This window comes from Narcine bancroftii, chromosome 4 (genome assembly GCF_036971445.1).
Source record: "Narcine bancroftii isolate sNarBan1 chromosome 4, sNarBan1.hap1, whole genome shotgun sequence".
Classification (NCBI taxonomy): domain Eukaryota; kingdom Metazoa; phylum Chordata; class Chondrichthyes; order Torpediniformes; family Narcinidae; genus Narcine; species Narcine bancroftii.
Genome location: NC_091472.1, coordinates 197,207,774 through 197,230,755, shown reverse-complemented (window position 1 = coordinate 197,230,755; position 22,982 = coordinate 197,207,774). Strand labels below are relative to the sequence as shown.

General features: G+C 51.6%; 1 protein-coding gene across 1 annotated transcript in view; it reads right to left on the bottom strand.

Annotated features, from left to right (window-relative positions):
* LOC138761434 (adhesion G-protein coupled receptor D1-like) overlaps nt 1–22,982 on the bottom strand; it is a 98,976-nt gene that overhangs the window by 50,185 nt on the left and 25,809 nt on the right. Inside the window, exons 8-12 of the mRNA XM_069933568.1 lie at nt 22,348–22,489; nt 13,090–13,148; nt 10,857–10,980; nt 2,350–2,453; nt 1,257–1,368 (exon numbers count right to left, since the gene is read on the bottom strand). Coding sequence (XP_069789669.1) covers nt 1,257–1,368; nt 2,350–2,453; nt 10,857–10,980; nt 13,090–13,148; nt 22,348–22,489 — 541 coding nt within the window. The remainder of the gene's footprint in view (nt 1–1,256; nt 1,369–2,349; nt 2,454–10,856; nt 10,981–13,089; nt 13,149–22,347; nt 22,490–22,982) is intronic.

The window sequence follows — 22,982 nt, the reverse complement described above, 5'->3', positions numbered from 1 at the left end:
CACCAGAGGACATCTGTACAAAGTTAAGGAGAGAAGTTTAGGGGAGACATCAGGGGTAAGTTTTTTTTTTTTTTTTTTTACACAGAATTGTAGCTGCCTGGAATGCTTTGCTGGGGATGGTGATGAAAGGCTGAAACATTGGGGGCATTTAGGAGACTCTTAGACAGGCACGTGTGTGTGTGTGTGTGTGTGTGTGTGTGTGTGTGTGTGTGTGTGTGTGTGTGTGTGTGTGTGTGTGTGTCTGTCTGTCTGTCTGTCTGAGTGTGTGTGTCCCCGTGTGTGTGTGAGAGTGTGAGAGTGTGTGAGTGTGTGTGTTTGAGAGAGTGTGTTTGAGAGAGTGTGTGTGTGTGTGTGTGAGTGTGTGTGTCCGTGTGTCCCTGTGTGTGTGTGTGTGTGTATATGTGTGTGAGAGAGAGTGTGTGTGTGTGTGTGTGTGTGTGTGTGTGTGTGTGTGTGTGTGTGTGTGTGTGTGTGTGTGTGTGCTAACAGTCAGTATGAAGCAGTCAGGGTGAGAGGATGACAGGATATTGAAGATTGGATTCGATAGAGAACCAAAAGGAAGTGAACGACAGGTTCCAGCAGCTGGAATTAAGCGAGTCCCTTGAAAAAAGTAGAGGGTGCAAAAGACAACAGGTCAGGAGGTAACGAGGCCCCGTGAAATACACTAGGCAAGAAGGGCCAAGAAGAATCCAAGACATCCCAGGTCTATTGGGACCTGGAAAGGGCGAGGCCCTTCAGGGTCCAGCAGATGCAGGTCAGCTCCTACACGAGGGTTAACGGGAGACAGCAGACACCGGAATGTACCGCAAAAGCCCAGATGCTGCAGAGATTCAGTGGGTTGAGCAACAGCCAAGGTTTCTGGATCCCCTTCATCGGTCCAGACCACTTGGAGCACTGGAGAGATTCTCCGGGACGCTCATGGATCAGAGCTCATCAGTGATGGAGAGAGATAAGACGTCTTCCTGGGGCAAAGGAAGCTGAGGGGTGACGCAATGGAACTATGTACGATGATAAGAAGCAGGGATGGGGGGGGTGGTATTCCAACCCTTTTCCTCATAGTGGGGACTACGGTGAGAGAAAGGGGAACTGAGGGGTTGATCCGTGGAATTCACTGTGTGAAAGACACTTGAACCAGCAAGAGTGATGACCATGGACCTAATGGGGGTGAATGGGATTGGAGGAGATGGCCGGAGGTGGGCCGGAGGGCCTGCTCCTGTCCTGTATCACTCAGCCACCCTGTGATGCCCATCACTCACCGTGCCTGGGAGGAAGCGGAAGCTGATGAGAAGCAGGACCTGGGCAGAGAGGATGGCGAAGGACAGGTTGGCGTGGATGTGGTAGCGCTGATTCCGGATCGTGCTCACGGACCTGGTCAAGCAGAGGAAGGCGGTGAATGCGCGGGGAGAGAGGATGGAGTACACCCTCTCCACACAGCCCAACCCTTAAACCCCCCTTACCCCACCCACTCACACCCACATCCCCACCTCCACATACCCACCCCTCAACCCCCACACTCCCCACTCCCATCCCATCACACCTACACCTTCACACCCACCCCCTCACCCCACACCCACACCCCAACCCCCTCACACCCACCCCCACCTCCCCACCCCATACCCCCTAACCCCACCCCTTCACACCAACCCCCACCCACCCACACCCCCACCACATAACCACCCCCTCACACCCAACACCATCCACACCCCCACCTCTACATACCCACCCCCTCACACCCACCCTCACCTCCACATACCCACCCCTCAACCCCCACAGACCCCACTCCCATCCCCTCACCCCCACCTCCACATAACCACCCCATATCCCCCTTAACCCACCCCCTCACACCCACCCTTACCCCCTCACACCCACCCCTCACACCCACTCTCACACGACTCTCACCCCACCTCCTCATACCTATCCCCACACACAGATCCCCTCACACCCCGATCCCCTCAAACCCACCACCCACAACCCCACTCCCACATCCACCCTCCTCACCCCTAATCCCCTCACACTCACCACCCACAACCCGACTCCCACACCCCCACCTAGACCCTCACACCCCGACTCCCTCAAACCCACCCCACACACCACCACCCCCACCCCCACCCCCCTCACGCACTGCCCACACCTACTCACACACATGGCTGGGAGAGATGGGGATGGGGTGGAGGGAGGAGAGGGGTTGGTTGGGGAGTTGGGGGTAGTAAGGTAGGGTGGCAATATGAGTGGGGAGGGGTTTGGGAGAGTGGTACAGTGGGGTTGGAGGGGAGAAGGACTGGGGGTGGGGAGGAGGGCAGGATTGGGTGTGAGAGCAGAGGCTTGGGGCTGGATGGGAATGATACTCACGAGAGGAGGGCGAAGGTGATGAGGGTGACAGTCAGACAGACGACAGATATTGAGCAACCCACGTACGTGATGGCCGATAGCACCAGCCGATGGCCCCGTCCCAGCTGCCGGAGACATACAGTCATCGCCCATTACATCCCCTCACATTGCTTACCCTCCTCACCTGCTCCACACAGCCCCTTCACTATCACACCCCACTTACATCCCCTCCTCACACCTCCCTCCTCACACACACCCCCACAAACACTCCCACTCCCCCTCACCCCCAATCTCAACCTTTACTCACACCCCCTCCTCACACACACCCCAACACCCCCTCAAAACCCCTACTCACACCCCTCCCATACCCCTACTCACACCCCCTCACATACCCACCCACACCCCTCCTCACACCCCCTCCTCACACACACACCCTCACACAACTCCTAGTCACACCCCCCTTACTCTCCCTCCTCACACCTCCCACACAACCCCTCCTCACACCCCTTCCTCACACACACACCCCCACATCCCCTTCCTCACACACTCCCCTCCCCACCATCCTGGGGCCTGGAGGGACCCCATATAACCATATACAGCACAGAACAGGCCAGTTTGGCCCTACTAGTCCATGCCAGAACAAATCCCCACCCTCCTAGTCCCATTGACCAACACCTGGTCCATACCCCTCAAATCCACTCCCCTCCATGTAATTATCCAGTCTTTCCTTAAATGTAAATAACGTCCTTGCTTCAACCACCTCTGCCAGAAGTTTATTCCACATCCCAACCACCCTTTGCGTGAAGAAATTTCCCCTCATGTTCCCCTTATAAATTTCCCCCTGCAATCTCAAACCATGGCCTCTGGTTTGAATATCACCCACTCTTAATTGAAAAAGCCTATCCACATTGACTCTCTCTGTCCCTTTTAAAATCTTGAACATCTCCATCAAATCCCCCTCAATCTTCTATGTTCCAGAGAAAAAAGCCCCAGGCTGCTCAACCTTTCTCTGTAACTCAAACCCTGACATCCTGTCAACATTCTCGTGAACCTTCTCTGCACTCTCTCTATTTTGTTTATATCCTTCCTATAATACGGTGACCAAAACTGCACACAGTATTCCAAACTTGGCTTCACCAATGCTTTGTACAATTTCATCATAACATCCCAACTCTTAAACTCAATACTCCGATTTATGAAGCCCAACACCCAGCCAGTCTCCCTGAGGCACCAACTGCAAACGTGGGAGCTGTGGTCCTGCTGACGGGCAGCATGCATTCAGTGGACCAAACGGCCTCCTGTATCTCAGAACAGGAGATCAGACCGGGTCATAAAGACAAGGTGGGGGGGGGTTTGTGGGTTGATTGCCTGGCAGAAGGCGAACTATGCCCTCTGCCACAGTTGTCCCCGTTGCTATTGTGTAAACCCAAAATCGTAGCTGACTGCATCGCTTGGAGTTTGCAGATTCCTCACTTCCTGCAGGCCCAAGGCTGATCTATCTGAGAAATGACTGGAATGTGCCGACACAGCCAATCATGGATTAATCAAGAATGACCTATGTTGCAATTTAAGGATGTTCAAGGCCATTCATCGATTCTGGAATTTCCCAGCCTAATATATCCATTTTTCCACATGTAGTTCCAACAAAGTCAACACGTTGAGACCAATGCAAACCACCAAAGACCTTTGTAACTTTCTACAGGTGGACCGTGGAGAGCATTCAAACTGGTTGCATCATTGTTTGGTGTCGAGGGGCCAATGCACAGGACAGGAAAAGGCTACAGAGAGTTGTGCACTCGGCCAGAGCCATCATGGGCTTCAGTCTCCACTCCATCGAGGACATCCACACGAGGTGGGGTCTTGAGTGAGCAGCTTCTATCCTCAAGGACCCCTACCACCCAGTCCATTGGGGGGAAAGGTACAGGAGCCAGAAGTCGAGCACTCGGCAGCATAAGGATGGCTTCTTCCCCTCCGCTATCAGATTTTAAATTTATTAAATATAGACCTACAGCGCGATAACAGGCAATTTCGGCCCACGAGTCCACGCCACCCAATTTACACCCCATTAACCTACACCCCGGTACACTTTGAACGGTGGGAGGAAACCGGAGCCCCTGGGAAAAGTCTACACAGACATGAGGACAGCATGCAATCTCCTTACAGACAACGTGGGATTCGAACCCCGGTCCCAGTCACTGGTGCTGTAAAGGCATTGCACTAACCGCTACACGAACCGTGCCACCCAAAATCTTTTTTCCACAACTGAATGGACAATGAACCACAGACACCTCCTCGCTTATTATCTTCTTTTGCACTGATTGATTTTTTTAAATAATGTGATGCTTCTGCAAAACAACAAATTTTGTGACACAGTGCGGTGATACAACCACTGGACTGTCGGTGACTGTCTGCGCCTATCCACACTCCTGCCCTGCCTACAGCAGGGGGTGATCCACTGTACCTACAGGGAGGTCAACTGGGGGACTGGCTCTGCCTACTCCCCGTCAATCACCAGCCCTCGGGCAGGAGCAGAGCACACGGAACCCGACAGGATACAAAACCTGGGGTGCAGGTTTTAAGCTCATTAAAGCCTGTAGTTCAGCCTTCGCAGCTTGTGCTCATTTTTGTTTGCACTGTGGCGCACCACACACACGCCCACGGCAATAAATTCTGAATCTAAAATTAGGTGGCCCTGTAGGGACTCGGGAGGGGGGGAAGGGGTCAGTGGGCATCCATGGGGAGAAATGGTCAGAGAACACTCATCGAGACAAGAATGTCTGACACTAACCCCTGCACTCCCCCACTGACTTGGTAAGTTCAGGATCATTGCCTGGAACTCTTCCCCACCCCCCTTTAGGTGAATACTGAGGCTGAATTAGAACCTTTGACTGCAATGAAGGGTTATGGTGTCAGGAAGAATGGAAAAAAGGCAAATTTAGCGCGCAAAATCATCGAGTATTTTAGAAGCCATAACCTTGAAACTGCCAGCTGGATTGATCCACTCTTTGTAAGTAGCCTTCAGTCCACCTCATCCAAGTTGGCATTTGTTCCATAGCACGGTTAGCATAATGCCGTGCTGTCTGTCTTCCTCGTGTCTGCGTAGGATTTCCTTGGGGGGGCTCCGGTTTGCTCCCACCATTCAAAACATAACGGGGTAGGTTAATGGGGTGTAAATTGGGCAACACAGACTGGTGGGATTAAAAGGCCCAGCTGTACATCTAAAGAAATAAGAACTGGGCAGTAAAGAGCAGTCAATGGAACTCAGATCCAAATGGCAGAAAGGGCAAGAGACCGGAGGAGCAAGGAAACAAACAACATCTGTGGAGGGAGAGGGATTGGTTGACTCAGGACTCACTTTGTAGAAGGGGTGAGGGCACCTCCAGCAGGTGGGGATGTGCCATGGCATTTCTGACAGGAAGGGGCTCCCACTGCTGTTGGGAGGGAACTCCAGGGTTAGACCGCTGAGGTAATTCCAAGCGGGACTGGGAAGGGAACCTGCAGGCGGTTGTGTTTTCCTGCTCCCTTCTCCGTCTTGGTGGGGCATGGGGGGGAAGAGCAGCTTGGACCAGTGACAGTGGTAGTGCTCTGCAACAGGAAGCCAGTAAATGGCTAGGATGCAGTGGTGGGGTCAGTGAAGTGGCTGGGTTCTGCCTGAGGGTGCTGAATGCACCCCGGTTTGTAGCCTATCACGCTCCTTAATTTGTGCCTGGTGGACAGTTTGGAGGCTCGCGAAGTCAGGAATAATGAACTCCCCCCCACCCCCCACCCCCCCCCGCTCCTGGGGCTCATACCCGAGTCATCAGGTTGTAATCTGTACTGTGAAAGAATACGTTTTACTAACATACTTAATAAAGGGTTAATGCATTAGGTAAGGATGCAGCAGCTGCCTTTCCAATAGTGGGAATATAATTGCCTTCTTCACATCAGTGCTGTTGTGACCTGACTTCACAAAAATGTCAATAAACCTTGGGTTCAAGACACTCTGACTTTCCCCGAACATTGGTAGACATTACAGGGAAATGTGATATCAATAAATAAATATAAATAAAGAAGCTGTTGTACGTTTAATTGGTTCAGCTGTGTTTTCTGCTGTTTGTTATCTTACAGCGTGGGCACATGTCATGGTTGATGGAACCATGCACTAACTCACAACCCCTCGTCCAATGCAGTGTGTAACATTCTGGGAGCCATGCATACCTTGTCCCACACAACGACTCCAGAAGGGAACTATTTCAGTGTCCAGGTCAAATGAACTCCTTGGAGATTTTATATCATTTACAACTTGATTCTCAATGAGGACAAGATGAAGGAGATGATCGTGGACTCCAGGAGGACAAGGAATGATCACACTCCCTCCACTATATTCTGTAGTGGAGAGAATGGAGAGCACCAAGTTCCTTGGAGTTCACTTAACTACCAAGTTCCTTGGAGTTCACTTAACTAATGACCTATCGTGGACACATAACATCTCCTCACTTGTCAGGAAGGCGCAACAGTGACTGCATTTCCTGAGAAAACCAAAGCGGGCAAGGCTACAGTGTGGGTACGGTTGCTGCAGAGAAATGGATCAGAGGTCAATCCACAGGACCATAAAAGTGGCAGAGAGGATCCCTGGAGTCTCCCCCTTACCACCATTGACATGATCTACAGGGACTGTTGTCTGTAGAGGGGGTTTAAAATCATTGAGGACCCCTTCCACCCCACACACAGCATCTTTCAGCTGCTCCCGTTGAGGAAGAGATACAGGAGGATCAGAGCCAGCACCACCAGGATGAGGAGCAGCTTCTTCCCATGGGCAACGGGAATGGTGAACGACCAAAGGAACTGCTCACACTGACGATCCAGGACTCTCATATTCACGAAACAATATTTATTTATCTGTGTATATGAACACTTGTTCTGCATCTGTATTGTGTGTCTGTACATGTGTTATATCTGGTTGTGTGTCTGCATGTTTTACACCGAGAGCTGGAGAACTCTGTTTCGTCGGGTTGTACTTGTACAGTCAGATGGGAATAAGCTTGACTTGATCATTGGTTCCTCAGGCTGTGGGGAACACTGAATTTTAACGCTGGTGAACGCTGCTCCCATTGCTTTTGAAACCAATCTCTCTCCAGCTTTAGTAAGCAGTAACTCCAGCGCCTGCACAGACAGAACTAATCATGTTCCAACCAGAGCCCTCCCGGCATTGCCTCATGGAGGATATTCCTTGATGGGAAATGCACAGGATTCATTCTCAGTGAGAGTCGACCCTCGCTCCAAGGGCAACATGGCGAACGGAAACAGGTGGCCCTCAGCCCCGATGTCAGCTCTGCCATTCACCTTTTAACTCGCCACGTGTCCCTCCGCCCCCTTCAAATCCAAACTCCCGCTACCCGAATTGGACCGTCTGCTCCATGCCAACTCCGCCATCGAGGACATCCGTGAAAGCCCTCACCAGCGACTCGCCCGGCCATGCACCATCTGTGCTTACTAACAGTTGATGGTGTGCCTCACACTCACAGAATGGAGTGTGATTGCCAGCTCCCCTTTATCCAGAGTGCAATGTCTCAGCAAGAGGGTGGAGGGCAGCAGCTGATGGCACAGTTGTGTTGGCCAACTGAGAGGTACTGACAATGCATTCTCACAGGCTGGCCCCCCTCCCAACCTCACCTACTGTGTCCAGTCAAAACCGAGCAACTCACACACTCACTACACCTGCAACCCCTCTGGACCCTACACCCCTCCCTGTCTCTGTAACCCCCTCCAGTACCCTACACCCCTCCCTGTCTCTGTATCCCCCTCTGGTCCCTACATCTCTCCATGGAGATCCCTGCACTCCCCAACAGCCTGCTGTTAATCCCTGACATCAACCTCCACAGGGGTATCACCTCTCAGGTCCCGTACCACCTTCACCAGGCTGCCTCTGCACCGTTTGCAGCATTCCTCACTTCATTTCACGAAACCAAGGCCTGTTTGTTGTCATATAACCATCTGAAGCTTGACCCATCCCTACTCCTAAATCACAAGATCAAGAGGAGTAAGCAAATTGGCCCATTGTGTCCACTCTCCCATTTAATCATGAGCTGATCCATCCTCACACTCAGCCCCACTCCCCAGCCTTTTCCCCTTGATGTCCTGACTAATCAAATACCTGTCAATCTCTGCCTTAAATACATCGAACGACCTCGCTTCCACAGCCTCCTGTGGCAACAAGTTCCACAGACTCACGACCCCCAGCTAAAGAAATATTTCTGCATTTCTGTTTTAAGTTGATGACCTTTTATCCTGGAATCTTGACCTAGACTCCTCCACCATGGGAAACATCTTTATCACATCTACTATGTCCGGCCCTTACCCCATTCAAAATGTCTCTATGAGGCCCCCCTCTTCGAAGGAGTTCAATCCAAGAGCAGACAAACGTTCCTCATATGCTAAACCTTTCATTCCTGGTATTGTTCTAGTAAATCTCTGAACCCTCTCCAACACCAGCACATCCTTTCTCAAATACTTGCCCAAAACCGTACACAGTCCTGCAAGTGAGGTCTCACCAGAGCTGTTTTTTTTTTTTATACATGATTTTCAATCAACATGGAGTTACAAAACGAATCAAATCGAAAAAATTACAGATATTTACAATAAAACAACCCAAAACCAAACTACATGTTCATACACAAAGAAGGATCAACACATGATCAATAATCAAATTCTGCACATTTGTTTAGAAATTCAAAATTGCACACCGAGCCGATCCTTCAAAGAAAAGGATGAAGCAGAAAAAAAGAGCAAGACCCCCCTCCCCCAAAAGGAAGAAAAAGGGGTAATTCTCCCATATGATGTGGCAAAATCATCTGTTTTCCAAAAGCATTAATTACATACAGATGAAACATTATGTGATCCATCCAGAGCTTCCTTCCTTCCTTAAGGGATAAATGTCTTGACATAGACATCGCTAGGGATACTGGAGATCGTGGTATGGAGATTAACCCCTTAAATATGGGTTCCATATTCTTAAAAATATGTTGTAACAATTCCTGAGGTTGTAAGTAATCTTCCCCAGGGGCTTCTGGCTTCCATCAGGAAAGACTCAGTTGGGAATCAGATCTCCAAGTATTGGCTATGCATTTCCTGGCCACCACTAAAGCAAGTTTAACAAATTTCAACAGCCTCATTTTGGGTCTCAATTCTGCTAATTTCCCCAACGTCAACAATTCTAGCACCTGAGGGTATCAAATTCCAGTGTTTTGTTCCAGGAGATTCCCCAAATCTTCCCAGAAGTATCTCACCAGGCCGAATGCAAAAAGGTCCCTATGTCTTGACCGCATCGAAAGCATAAATTGGATCATTCAGATTTCAATTTATTTAATTTTATAAGGTCCAGCAGATGCAAAAAAATATATTGCACCAGCCTATATCTTACATTAATCCCGCCCCAGGTCAGATCAGCAAAATGGATCAATTTTTATTCCCAAATCTGATTCCCAGTTCTCTCTCTTGAATTATCCAGCCCTTGGCTTCTGCTTGAAGTAAGAAATACATTTTGGAAATAAATTTCTTTGTGATCCCCTTTCTCAATTTCAGTACATTGTCCACCAGTGCTTTATAGTGGCTTACATCACACCCCAGCTCTTGTATGTTATTCCTCTCGATAGGAATGCCAACATTTCACTCGCCTTCTTCACCACCGACTCAACTGAAGATCAACCTTTAGCGTATCCTACATGAGGACTCCCAAGCCCCTTTGTATCTCTGAATTCTGAATTTTCTCCCCATACAAACAATAGCCTGCTCTTTTACTCCTTCCACCAAAGTGCACGACCGCACACGTTCCAACGTTGTATTTCACCTGCTACCTCTTTGCCCATTCCTCTCATTTGTCCCAGTCTCTCTGCAACCTCTCCGTGCCCTCAGCACCATCTATTTTGGTATCATCTGCAAATTTAGCTACAAAGCCGTCTATTCCATTATCCAAATAGTTATGCATAACGAAAAAGGAAATGGTTCCAACGTGATCCCTCATTGCCCGTCTCTGCCCCACCTCCATCTCTCATGTCCGCTCAGTAGGTGGTGAAGACTGGAGAGAATAGGGCGCTGAAAGTTGCTGGACACAACAGACAGCAGGTTTCAGGGAGATACCTACCACCCCTCCAGTCTATGGAACCTACCAAAATATTCCCACTCGAACTTCGTCATTGCCTCTTCACCGTGACAAGCCCAGCAGCCACCCTGGTTCCTCATCCATCCGAGGGAGAACTGGCCAATTATCCTACTGTAACCGGGAGAGCATGCGAACTCCACACAGACAGTGCCAGAGGTCAGCATTGAACTTGGTTCACTGGTGCTGTAAGGAAGAAGCTTGGACTCTGAGAGCCGGAACAAACTTCATGGGACAAATGGCCTCCTTTTTATGCTGTAAAGGAAGCCGGAGTTCGCTTATTAATCAGCCTGTAGCACCCCATCTCCATGGTGAAGGAGTGGGCTCCAAGGGCAGACGGGCTGCCACAAAATGCAATCTTTGCCTCCCTCGTTCACCAGCTGACGCCACTCACCTCCAGGGGCACCACTTGCATGAGGATGGCGAAGTTGGTGAGGTGATTGCAGAGGCAGACGGAGTGAGAACCGTTCCCACGGATCCGAATGCAGCCTTTGTTGGACCAGACGCCTTTCCCAGAGCTGTAACAAGGTTGGGAAGGAACATCGCTGTCACTCTGCAGTGAACCCCTCAAAGTTTTACGCAGGGAAAATGCAGCCCAGCAGTTCCGTGGAAACATGATGCTGGAGAAACTCAGCAGGTCAAACAGTGAACTTTATGTAGCAAAGATAAAGATACATCACCGACGTTTTGGGCTTGAGCCCTTCATCAGGGTAAGGAAAAATGTCGGCAGGCACCCAAAACAAAAAGGGGAACGGGGTGGAGGGGGAGGAGCAGTCCTAAGGGCAGGAGGTAATAGGTGGAGAAGGGAGGGAGAGCACAGCCGCAAGCAGGGAGAGGGGGGATGGCTGTGATTGGAGAGGGAAGGGGGTGGAGAGCTGGAGGAAAGAAGACAGAGGGATGGGGAGAGAGGGATGGGGAGAAAGGGAGAATGGGGAGTGGTCCAGCAGAAACCAGAGATGCCTCCTGACTGTGGGACTGTACTCCTCCCCCTGCCTCTCCCCACACCCATAATTCTGTTCATGCGCCTGCCCACATTTCACCCACCCCTGATGATGGGCTGAAGCACGAAACTTTGGTTATGCATCTTTATCTTTGCTACATAAAGGACACCGTTTAACCTGCTGAGTTTCTCCACCGCGGTGTCTACAGATTTCCGTGTTTTCCCCCCACCCCACAACCCCCCCTCAACAGTTGGGTGTTGGGAGCAATCTGTCCAGATATCTCAGTCAGAGGAAAATCTCACTGACAGTTCAAAGTTCAGGAACGATCTGAAGGATGTTAAATGGAGGGGAGATCTGACGGATGGTTTGTGCTGACTGAGGGGTTCATTACAGTGTGTCACACTGAACCAAACTCCTCAACAGGAAAGGCCGGGCATGTTTCCCCAGACAGAACCTTATGGTTCAGGGATCTCAGGGGGAGCGGTGGAGGGGGGGGTTCCGGAAAAGAGGGGACGGTGGTGGCTTCAGAACAGAGGTGGTAGGGCACTCTGGAACTGAGGGTGGGGCTGTTCTGAATCAGAGGGGGTGGGCACTGGAACAGAATGGGGGGGGGGGGCTGTGGAACAGGGTGTGGGTGTCCTGAAACAGAGTGAGTGGGTACTAGAATGGAGGGGGCGGGGGCTCCGGAACAGAGGGGGAGGGGAGCTCTGTAACAGAGGGGGCAGGGGAGCTCTGGAACAGAGGATGGGGCTGTTCTGATTCAGAGGGGGTGGGCACTGGAACAGAGCAGGTGGGGGCTTTGGAACAGAGGTGGGGGGGGGTTCTGAAACAGAGGGGATGGGGACTAAAACAGAGCAGGTGTGGGGGCTGTAGAACAGAGGGTGTGGGTATTCTGAAACAGAGGGAGTGAGGGGGCTCCAGAACAGAGGGGGGCAGGGGGGGCTCCAGAACAGAGGGGGGCAGGGGGGGGCTCCAGAACAGGGGCAGGTGGCCTCTGGAACAGAGGGGGCGAGAGTGGCTCCAGAACAGAGAGGGGGGGGGGCGGCTCTGGCACTGTTCCAGAGCCTGGGGGAATGGACACAGAATCCCCCTGATGTGCAAGGTCAGGAGGCAGCATCAAATTACAGTTAGCATTACGCTGTTACAGCTCCAGTGACCGGGACCGGGGTTCGAATCCTGTGCAGTCTCTAAGGAGTCTGTATGTTCTCCCTGTGTCTGCGTGGGTTTTCCCCGGATGCTCTGGTTTCTTCCCACCGTTCAAAATGTACCGGGGGTGTAGGTTAATGGGGTGTAAATTGGGCAGCACGGACTCGTGGGTTGAAATAGCCTGTTACCGTGCTGTTTGTCTGAAGGAAACCTCTTCCTTGTGGCCCTGGTGTGTGTGGGATCCTCTTTTGACTGTTTTAAATATTTCATTTTTTAGAAACTATTTTATAATTGTTTTACAAACAATTGATTTCATCTATTCTTCAAGACTCCTGATTACTGGAGCCTTTGAGACCATGAGATTGGGAGGTGCTGGGGACAGGGTCTAAATGCCAGGCTCATTGAGACCTGGACAGCCTTGAGGGGTGGGAGGGCTCCCAGCCAGCTCACGGCCCTCAATTCAGGTATAGGGTCAATGGTGCACAGCCTTCACCAAGCCCTCTCCCAGAGCCACAGAGCCCCAGCAGGCATGACACTCACCTGAAGTCGAGGAAGGCACACCACAGGAAGGTCAGGCTTGACTCGTTCAGGGCTGGGGTCTGGAAAAAGTGAGAGAGAGAGGTTTGGCTGCAGTCCAGCAGAGAATGTGCAGCAAAGAGAGCATTCAGCCCATCATCCTTGCACTGGCCCACAAAGCCTACATCCCTGCACCCAGCCTAATCCCCGCCAGAATTATCAATGGTGCCCTGGTTCTTCGAATCTCAGACCCAGCAAGATGATTGAGATCGTCCCAGGAACAAGGTGCAGCAGGAGGGAATGCTGTTGCCGGAGTCACAGAGATATAACCAATACACAGGCCCTTTGACCCATCAGGTTTGCACCTACCTTCAACCATGGGCCCAAATTTTGTCTCCAAGTAACAAGACCAGAAAGGTGAGGAATTATTTTGCCCCTGAATAGGGATGGCCTTGCATAAGTTTACAACATTGACAAGGTGGATGGTGACAGGGCAGGGCAGGGAAATCTAAAACCAGGTGAGAGTGGACAGGTATCAAGGGAACCTCTGGGGAACCTTTTCCACACAAGGGAAGGGTGTCTGAAACAAGCTGCCAGAGGAGGTTGGAGAGGTTGACCAGATAGAATTAAAAGCCTGTAAGACAGGTACATGGATTGCAGAGGGTGGGAGAAATATGGGCCAAACAGAGGCAAATGGGATGATCTCAGGGGCATACCCTGGGGGGTGGGGGGGCATGTACGAGATGGCCGAGAGGCTGTGGTGTAAACCTCATTCACCCCAGAAATACCCCACAAAGGGGCAATTTACAGTAATTACCCCCCACAAACGGGACAATTTACAGGAATGACCCCCCCACCCCCACAAATGGGACAATCTACAGTTAGTACCCCGCACAGATAGGAGCATAATACCCCTGAGTGGAAAGCCCTCCAAAAGGTAGTGGACACAGCCCAGGACATCGTAGGCAAAACCCTCCCCACCATCGACAACATCTACAGGGAAAGCTGCTGTCGGAGAGCAAAGAACCAGACCACCCAGCACACGCTCTTTTCTCGCTGCTACCATCAGGAAAGACGTGTCGGTGCCACAAGACTCATCCCACCAGGTTCAGGAACAGCTGCTGCCCCTCCACCATCAGACTCCTCAACAACAAGCTCAAATACTCTTATTATCAAATTAAAGCTTTATTATTGGATAATTTTGGACATTCTTTACGGTTACCTAGGCAATCTAAGTTTGAAATGTTACTTACAGAGGGTGGTAAGGATTTATACCTGAGATGCATTCTTTATTGCAGAATAAAATGCCTAAGTTTGATTTACATAAATCTAGGTTAAAATGGGAAAAGGATTTCAGAATACTTATTCATCAAGATGATTGGATCAATTTAGTATGACTAAAATTATAAATGTTAGGTATCAGTTAGTTCATTATCATTTTATTCATCAATTATATTTAACTCTGGAAAAATTAAGGAGATATCATTTAATTTCTTCAGATTTATGTTTTAGATGCCACAAGGAATTAGGGTCTCTTTTTTACATTCTACTTGGCTATGTGATACAGTAAAAACCTTTTTGGAATAGACTTAAGGAACTTTAAGAAGTTATTTTAAAGCAAAACTTTAATTTGATCCTTTATTGTTTTTGTGGGGTAACATTAAGAGGTTAAATTTAAAATTAAAATTAAATAGATTTCAAATTGGAGACCAGCATTAGCTGTGGCTAGAAAATGTTTGGCAATTACTTGGAAAACGAGACTGATTTGAGTATACGGAGATGGCATTTGGAAATGAGGTTTTTATCCCATTGGAGAAAATAACATAGATTTTACATGATGATTTTTTTTTAATATTGTAAAACTTGGAGCCCTTATTTGGATCACTCGGGTTTGAGTTTCTGAATCCCCTGGCCGCACAGAGGTGGAGTTTCTCTAATCCATGGTAATTATTTAATGAAACTTGTGATTTTGGGGGATAGGTTAGTGGGGGCTGGGGTTGGGGGGGCGGGGTTAGTTTGTATAATATACCACGTATGGTTTTTTTCTAAGCTTTATCTATTATTGTATATGATTTTTGAATGTTATGTATCATAGATTCAATAAATAAAATGTTCAAAAAAACCAAACAAACTCAATCAGGGCTCTGACTTGTGCATTTGATTGATTTTTTTCTCTCTCTGTATTGTAATAGTTTGCTTACCTGTGTAGGTTGAGTACAGTTCCCCCCACTCCTGTCTGGCCCACAGAATCTCAGGTTTGTACGTGATGTTGTTGTGCCTTGCACTGACAATAGATCCGATATCGGAGTCGTTTCCCCTCCTCTCTCCCCCCCCCTCCTCTCCCCCTCCTCTCTCCCACCCCCTCTCTCTCCCACCCCCTCTCTCTCCCACCCCCTCTCTCTCCCACCCCCTCTCTCTCCCACCCCCTCTCTCTCCCACCCCCTCTCTCTCCCACCCCCTCTCTCTCCCACCCCCTCTCTCTCCCACCCCCTCTCTCTCCCACCCCCTCTCTCTCCCACCCCCTCTCTCTCCCACCCCCTCTCTCTCCCACCCCCTCTCTCTCCCACCCCCTCTCTCTCCCACCCCCTCTCTCTCCCACCCCCTCTCAATCCCACCCCCTCTCAATCCCACCCCCTCTCAATCCCACCCCCTCTCAATCCCACCCCCTCTCAATCCCCCCCTCTCCCCCCCCCCTCTCTCCCCCCCCCAAGCGGTCTGAAGGAGGATGTTTTGTATCGAGCAGCCAGGTTTGGATGGGCCTGAAGTGATTCACTGCGGTTATTTATAGAGGACGTGTGACCACATTGATGGCAGCAGCTCGGGCCGAGAAGAGTCGAATTCTGTCAAGAGCCTGAGGGAAGATGGTTCCCAGATGAAGTTACTGGCGGCGGGAACAGCAGGGAAGAGACGGAGCGGGTGGGAATGGATGGGAGATGCCAGCCGTCCCCACCAAAGGAGAAGCAGGTCCAGCTGTGGACGGGGGATGGGGGGGGGGGGATGGCTCAAGAGCCAGCTAGTCCTTTATCTCCTCCAGCTAGGACGATGGCTTCCCGCTACGTTAATAAGGGCGGTGATGGGCGACGCGCCTGCCTTTTACTGCAGTTCGCTGTCCTGGATGCCTTTTTTTTTCAGGTGCTTCTCCGAAAGTCTTCACCGCAGCAGCTGATCTCCCGTTGAGAGGGTGGGGGCAGGCTGCCTTTCGGAAGCACATGGAGACAGGCAACTCCCCCCCCCCGACGACCCCCCCCCCGACCCTTCGAGCTGAAACTCTGCAGCTTCCACCTGATCGATATCCCTCCACCCCCGTCGTGTATCCGTCTCAAAAGCCCCTCTCACACTTGCCAGTGATCCCAGCAAATACAACGCCAATCGGGCTTTAAAGTGGCAAGTGTGAAAGCAAAATCTGTTCAACGCCGGCCTCAGAAGACGTCATCTCATGCTGGGGGTTGCCGGCCTCGACCCCCCAGAACAATCCCCGGCATCTGCAGCTCAGGCAAGTGTGAAACAGGCAGCAACGTTGCAGGCACTTCCGATGAAAGGTAGAACAGACCAAACGCCGGGATAAACCCTTGCAAGTGTGAAAGGCCAAACCCCCATTCCTCCCCCTGGGATACTGCATGACCGATTTACTGGGATGCAAGTGTGAAAGGGACTAATGTCTCTTAAACACCACTAATGTATCTGTTTCCACAACCAGCCAAGGCTGCCCATTCCGGGCACCCACCACTCCCTTCCCCACGCAACTCCCTTAAACTTCCTCCCCCTCAGAACCTGATTTTTTAAAAAAACGACGACACTGCAGACCTCCTGTGTGGACCCACGGGGAGCAGGGAGCAGAAACACCGCACTCCCCCTCAGGGTCCAATCGCCTGACTCGACAAACCTCGGCTCCGGATGGGTTGAAATGGCTCATCAAAGGAGCCGGCAGCGGTTCCCGCGACCACGGGATCTGGGCCCCGGGTGGCGGCGCCTATGATGAGCAGCGACCAGGAGGCGTGGCGGACTCGAGAGACGCAGGGGACTGGTGCAGGGCACCGGCAAACCACCTATTTAAGAAGGAGAAGAAGGAAAGGAAACGATCCACGGCGGCCGGCCAGCTGAGGAACACGCTGGCGGCCCGGGGCGAGGATCCCACGCAAACTCTGGTCTGCTGGAGACCGGCTGAAGGGGAGCAGGGATCGGAACCGGGATGCGAGAGGCGCTCTGATTTGGACTGAGGAGGCTGCGGGAGCGCTGGAGGCGAAACCACGGGCACGCAGTCATTCGTGGGGGGGGGGGGGTGAGGTGTCTTTTTCTCTGACTGTAAAGGGGTGCCGGGCAATTTCTGCTGATGGAGGTGGGGGGTAATAGACAGGGGGCCACAATCGGGGGGAGAAGTGAGGTTGATGTCTCAGGGAGTGGGGTAGGTGCCAAGATCAACAGGAGATGGGGCGGCTGCCCCGGGGGTGAGAGAGGGGGTAGACTGACAGCTGATAGGGGAAAACCAGGGAGACGAGTTTGCGTGACGCGCCACATACCACATCATTGTGGGGCGGGATCCCCTTTAAATCACCGGGTTGGTGATTTATTGGGTCAATCCCCCCTCAGCTTAAAAGGTGCTGGAGGCATCTTTACCCCACTAATTGCAACTGGGTCCCAGGAGGGCTACCCAGGTGCTGCAGTTTAAAAGCACCTAGTGAGTCACAGAGTGCAGGGTGGGGTGTTACAGGGAATCACAGAGAGCAAGGTGGGATGTTACAATGAGTCACAGAGTGCAGGGTGGGGTGTTACAGTGAGTCCAATATCAGGGTGGGCTGTTGCAGTGTCCAATATCAGGGTGGGGTGTTACAGTGTCCAATATCAGGGTGGGCTGTTACAGTGAGTCCAATATCAGGGTGGGCTGTTACAGTGAGTCCAATATCAGGGTGGGGTGTTACAGTGAGTCCAATATCAGGATGGGGTGTTACAGTGAGTCCAATATCAGGGTGGGGTCTTACAGTGAGTCCAATATCAGGGTGGGGTCTTACAGTGAGTCCAATATCAGGGTGGGGTGTTACAGTGAGTCCAATATCAGGGTGGGGTGTTACAGTGAGTCCAATATCAGGGTGGGGTGTTACAGTGAGTCCAATATCAGGGTGGGGTGTTACAGTGAGTCCAATATCAGGGTGGGGTGTTACAGTGAGACCAATTTCAGGGTGGGGTGTTACAGTAAGTCACAGGGTGTAGGTACAGTGTTACAGTGAGTGACAATGTAGGATGTAGTGTTACAGTGCGTCCAATATCAGGGTACAGTGTTACAGTGAGTGACAGTGTAGGATGTAGTGTTACAGTGAGTCCAATCTCATGGTGGGGTGTTACAGTGTTCTCTCCCCTTTCACAGCCAGCAGTAAACCCCAGATGAGAACTGGGCTGGAAAAGTACATTGGGAATGCCTCAGCACATGGTGGGAATGTGTGAGCAGCTAAAGAACCCCCACCAACCACCCACTTGATATTACACAGCACACCCCCTCCTTCTGCTTTCTCAGAGAAATGACTGGCCTGTGGGCTATCATTACTGGTCTTGTTTTGTCGCTGAACGAAATGCTATTTGCCCAGGCCCACCACACACAGCCCTGCGAATGAACAGAACTCTCAGCACTTCAGCAACGCCCCAGCAATGTTCTGTAGTCACCGCCACGATTTCACATTCTAACGACCAACACACTGAAGTAATTTTAGAAACACAACCCATACAAAAGAAGAACTTAATAAACTCTGCAGTCTCCTGTGCATTCCCCAGCTGAATGGTAACCCCTTCCTGACTACATCTGTGCACCCCTCCCTCCAGACTGGGCAGTGCTGATGTGACCACCTGTGACATGCCTGAACTGCTTGAGCAATGTTGCCATACACTCCCGGCAGAGCAGGACTGGCCTTGCTGTACGATCTGCTCCCAACACCCAAAGTTGTGCAGTATTAATGGCCAGTGACCCCACAACAGTTCAAGCCTCTCACCGATCTCACAGCCAAATGGGACATCCACCTCGCTCCTGAACTCTGTCACTCCCTCTCGTCCTTCACACCCTTCCCTGTCTCTGTAACTCCTCCACTCACTGGCACCCCTCCCTGTCTCTGTAACTCCCTCCAGTCCCCTTCACCTCTCCCTTTCTCTGTAACGCCCTCCAGTCCCCTACACCCCTCCCTGTCTCTCTCACCCCCTCCGGTCCCCTACACCCCTTCCTGTCTAACCCTCTCCAGTCCCCTTGCACCCCTCTCTTTGTCATCCCCCTCCAGTCCCCTGCACCCCTCCCTGTCTCTGAACCTCATCCGGTCCTCTACACCAATCCCTGTCTCTGTAACCTCTTCCACTCTTGACACCCCTCCATGTTACTGTAAACACCTCTGGCCCCCTACCTCCTCCCTGTATTACTCCATGTGGGCCCCATTGAACATTCTGGAACCTCGTGGCTACCTGGACCTGACCTCTTGAAATCACCTCCCCCTCTCCCACCGCCCTGGGCCTTTGGTGCAGACTCACCTCTCAGACTCCCTGTCGAGCTGTACCAATGTTCACTGCGACACATTGGCAGACCGCGACTCACCATGGCAGGGTGGGAGCAGACCTGGCCCTAGCCCTTCTGATAATGATACTGCCCGGAGTCTCAAGCCCTGCAGACTGTGCTCACTTCCAGCCTTGGAAAGTTAGCCATGGGCTGACAACTTTGCTTCACCCAGACCCCAAAGCTGCCTGTGGATTACTCGCAATGTGATCAACTTGCTGCCAATTGTTCAGAGTTTCATGAGATCATCAGAGAGATGTCAAGCCTGCACTCTCCCTGTAAATGAGCCCCTCGTTAGCCACAAGCTGCACCATATTAAAATGCACCAACACTTCCAGCCCAGCTCACAGATGCATACCCTCACAGCCTCGTGTCTGCTCTGGTTACATTTATAAATTTCTCACCAAGGCAAAAAAATCCTTCACGCAAGCAGCTGTAATATTTCCTCGAGCTGTGCTTGACAGCACAGGTTAATTAAATCAGAACCTCTTGGCTTTGAAAGTGTTCAATCCCTGCTTCATGCTAACAGTGAATTCTCCAAGGGTTGAGCGGGGGAGGACTCAGAGGCTTCACTCTGCAGCGCTCCTCGAAGGTGTCAGTGCCCAGGCTGGGCACTTTGTATAAGAAGGAGCAGCACCACTTCCCTGCCCTCGTCAGTTCTGGAAACGCCGTGGCGGTCCGTTTCACCACACGGTGATGAGGGGGGGGGGGTGCCTCCCCCCAGCGGTATTTTCTGTATGCAAGAGTTCCCCCCCCCCCCTTTCCATTGGGGACCTGCGGTGGAGAGTGCTGCACCGAGTGGTGCCTGAGTCGGTCCTCTGACACCCCAGCCGCCTGTCCCTTCTGCAGCCGGGAGGAGACGTGCGCGAGGTTGCAACCCCTCTTTGCCAACCTGAAGGGGCTGCTCCTCAAGTTCTGGCTGCACTTCAGCCCTCCCCCACTGTGTTCCTGATCTACGGCCATCCGGTGTGGTGGGGTCAGGCATTCGGAGGATCACCTTGTGGGGTTGCTGTTGGTCCTGGCCAAGCTGGATGTTCACAGGTTGGGACGACGGGCAGTCAAGTCGAGGCTGTGGGGCAACTGCCTGCCCGTCTTTTGGGGGTTATGCCTGAGCGCTGTTGGACCGGAGCATGGGGTATCTGAGGGGGTCAGTGGGGAAACTCCAGGAATGGTCACCCTACCCCCCCCCCCCCAGGGGATGGCGGGTATGGTCGACGGTATTTTAATTTGATGAGAGTTGCTATGTAACGGCGAGGTGGTTGGAATTACTGCTTCTCACGACCTTTGGCCACGTTAATGGTGGATTTTAGTTGTAGCTCTGTGGTTTTGTGTCTTGTTGTTTTAATTAAAGTTTATATGTTCAGTCAAAGAAGGGACAGCACATTTCAGTTTGGTGCAAAGCCCAGCATGCGAAGCAGGCAGCTTGGTGGGCGCAAGGGTTTCTGTCAACAGCCCCTGGGGTGTAGGTGCAGGGTGGAATTAACAGGAATAGGGGGAGAAACAGTTGGCAGTAAAGGCCGGAGAGGATTAGGACAGGACATCATTGGATTGGAGGATGAATTGGGTGGCCGACCCAGGCTCGAATCTGCCATTGTCAGTAAGGAGTTTGCAATTTCACCCAGTGACTGCGTGGGTTTCCACCGGGTGCTCCAATTTCCTCCCACATTCCAAGGACGGAATGACAGATGGGATTAGCTGTTTAATTGGGCAGCATGGATTTAATGGGCTGAAGGGCCTTCAACCGTGCTGTATCGTTAAATTAAAACTAAGAAAGTGCAAAATGACAAGCTGAAGGCTCTGGCTGGTCTGTGTCCAAACACAGGACTGAGGTCTGCGTCCGGTGGGACCGATGCAGGTCCGTCTGAGACCAGCACTGGGGAGTGAAATCCCACACATCACGGGTAATATCAGGAGGGAAGCTTCAAAGCTTTGGCACATGCAGTACTCTCTCTCACGAAAGGGAAGGATGATGGTTTGTCACATCCACATTGAACAGATCCCGTACCCCGTGGTGGAACCGTACAGAACCCACACCCCACGGTGGTACCATACAGAACCTATACCCCGTGGAGGAACCGTACAGATCCCGTACCCCGTGGTGGAACCATACAGATCCCATACCCCGCAGTGGAACCGTACAGATCTCACACCCCGCGGTGGTACCTTACAGATCTCACACCCCGTGGTGGTACCGTACAGAAGTTGAGAACACACTTGGCACGTAATCCAGGTTCCTCTGCTGTCCCAGTTATCGAGCTGAGAAAGGATAGCTGCCTCTTCCATTTCTAGCACTGATCATCGGCCCCAACAATGTGTGTTCTCCCCATCCATCCCCCCCCCCCCACGACCCCTCCCCTGAATTACTCCTCCTTCATTATCCTCAAGGATTTGCTTTCATCCCCTATGTAATTTCTCAGGTTAATTCCCCAGATCCACACAGCTGGCAGGGATGCTGTTTTGGGACATCCAGAGGTGAAGAGTGAGGACTGGTAATCTCGTCCTACAGGGAGTCAGTCAAGCGTGTCCCCCCCCAACCCGTACTTGCTGACCTCCCCTCCCTCAAAGTTACAGCCATCAGGAGGGGCTCAGCTACATGCGCTGGCATGTCACCCAATCTCACCACTGCAAGAACACAAACGTTTCCATGACCATGCTGCACAATGCGCTGCCTGAGGACGATAACGAAGTACGCTCCCGGAGAGGAGACAGCTCCCCTTGAACCCCCACCCACCACCACCTCCCTCCGCAGCCCAGGCCCTTACCAGGATGTGTGTCAGGCTGATGGTGGTGACTGGAGATCCCGACAGGTTGTGGGACAGCGACGGCGGGGGCTCGATCTTCAACGAGATGATGGGGCTGGCCACCACGATCTGCTGGTCTTGGTGGAGGGCTGCTTCGCTGATTCTGACAGGGAGAAGGTACATTGAGAGGACATTATCCAAATGCACAAAGAAGAACTGATCCCTGATGGGACCAGGACATTGCAGGCGAAGGGCCAGGTTTTACTGTCCTCACAGCAGGGGGGTGCAGGGCTGTTACTACTGTGATCTGAGCCAGATGATCTGTCAAACTTGCCTCCTCCATACGCTCCTGCAGACACCTGATGGAGGTATTGATCAGATCAGGGAGAGGGCAGCAGCTCTAAAGCCATCTCAGCCTTTCCGATTTTCTCTCCACAGGTGCTATCTGACCCCATCACACCCTGAGGGCATCTGTGACAAGGTGGCCAGACCGGTTCCATTCACATTTCCTGCCCTCCAATCCCAGGTTTCATGGCTCTGTTACTGAGACGACGTTCATTTCCAGATGTACTCAACTTTAATTCCCCAGCTGGGAGCGGATCATGATTCCCAGTCTGGAGTTCTGAGACAGCGTCTCTCACTGCCAAGTCTGCCGT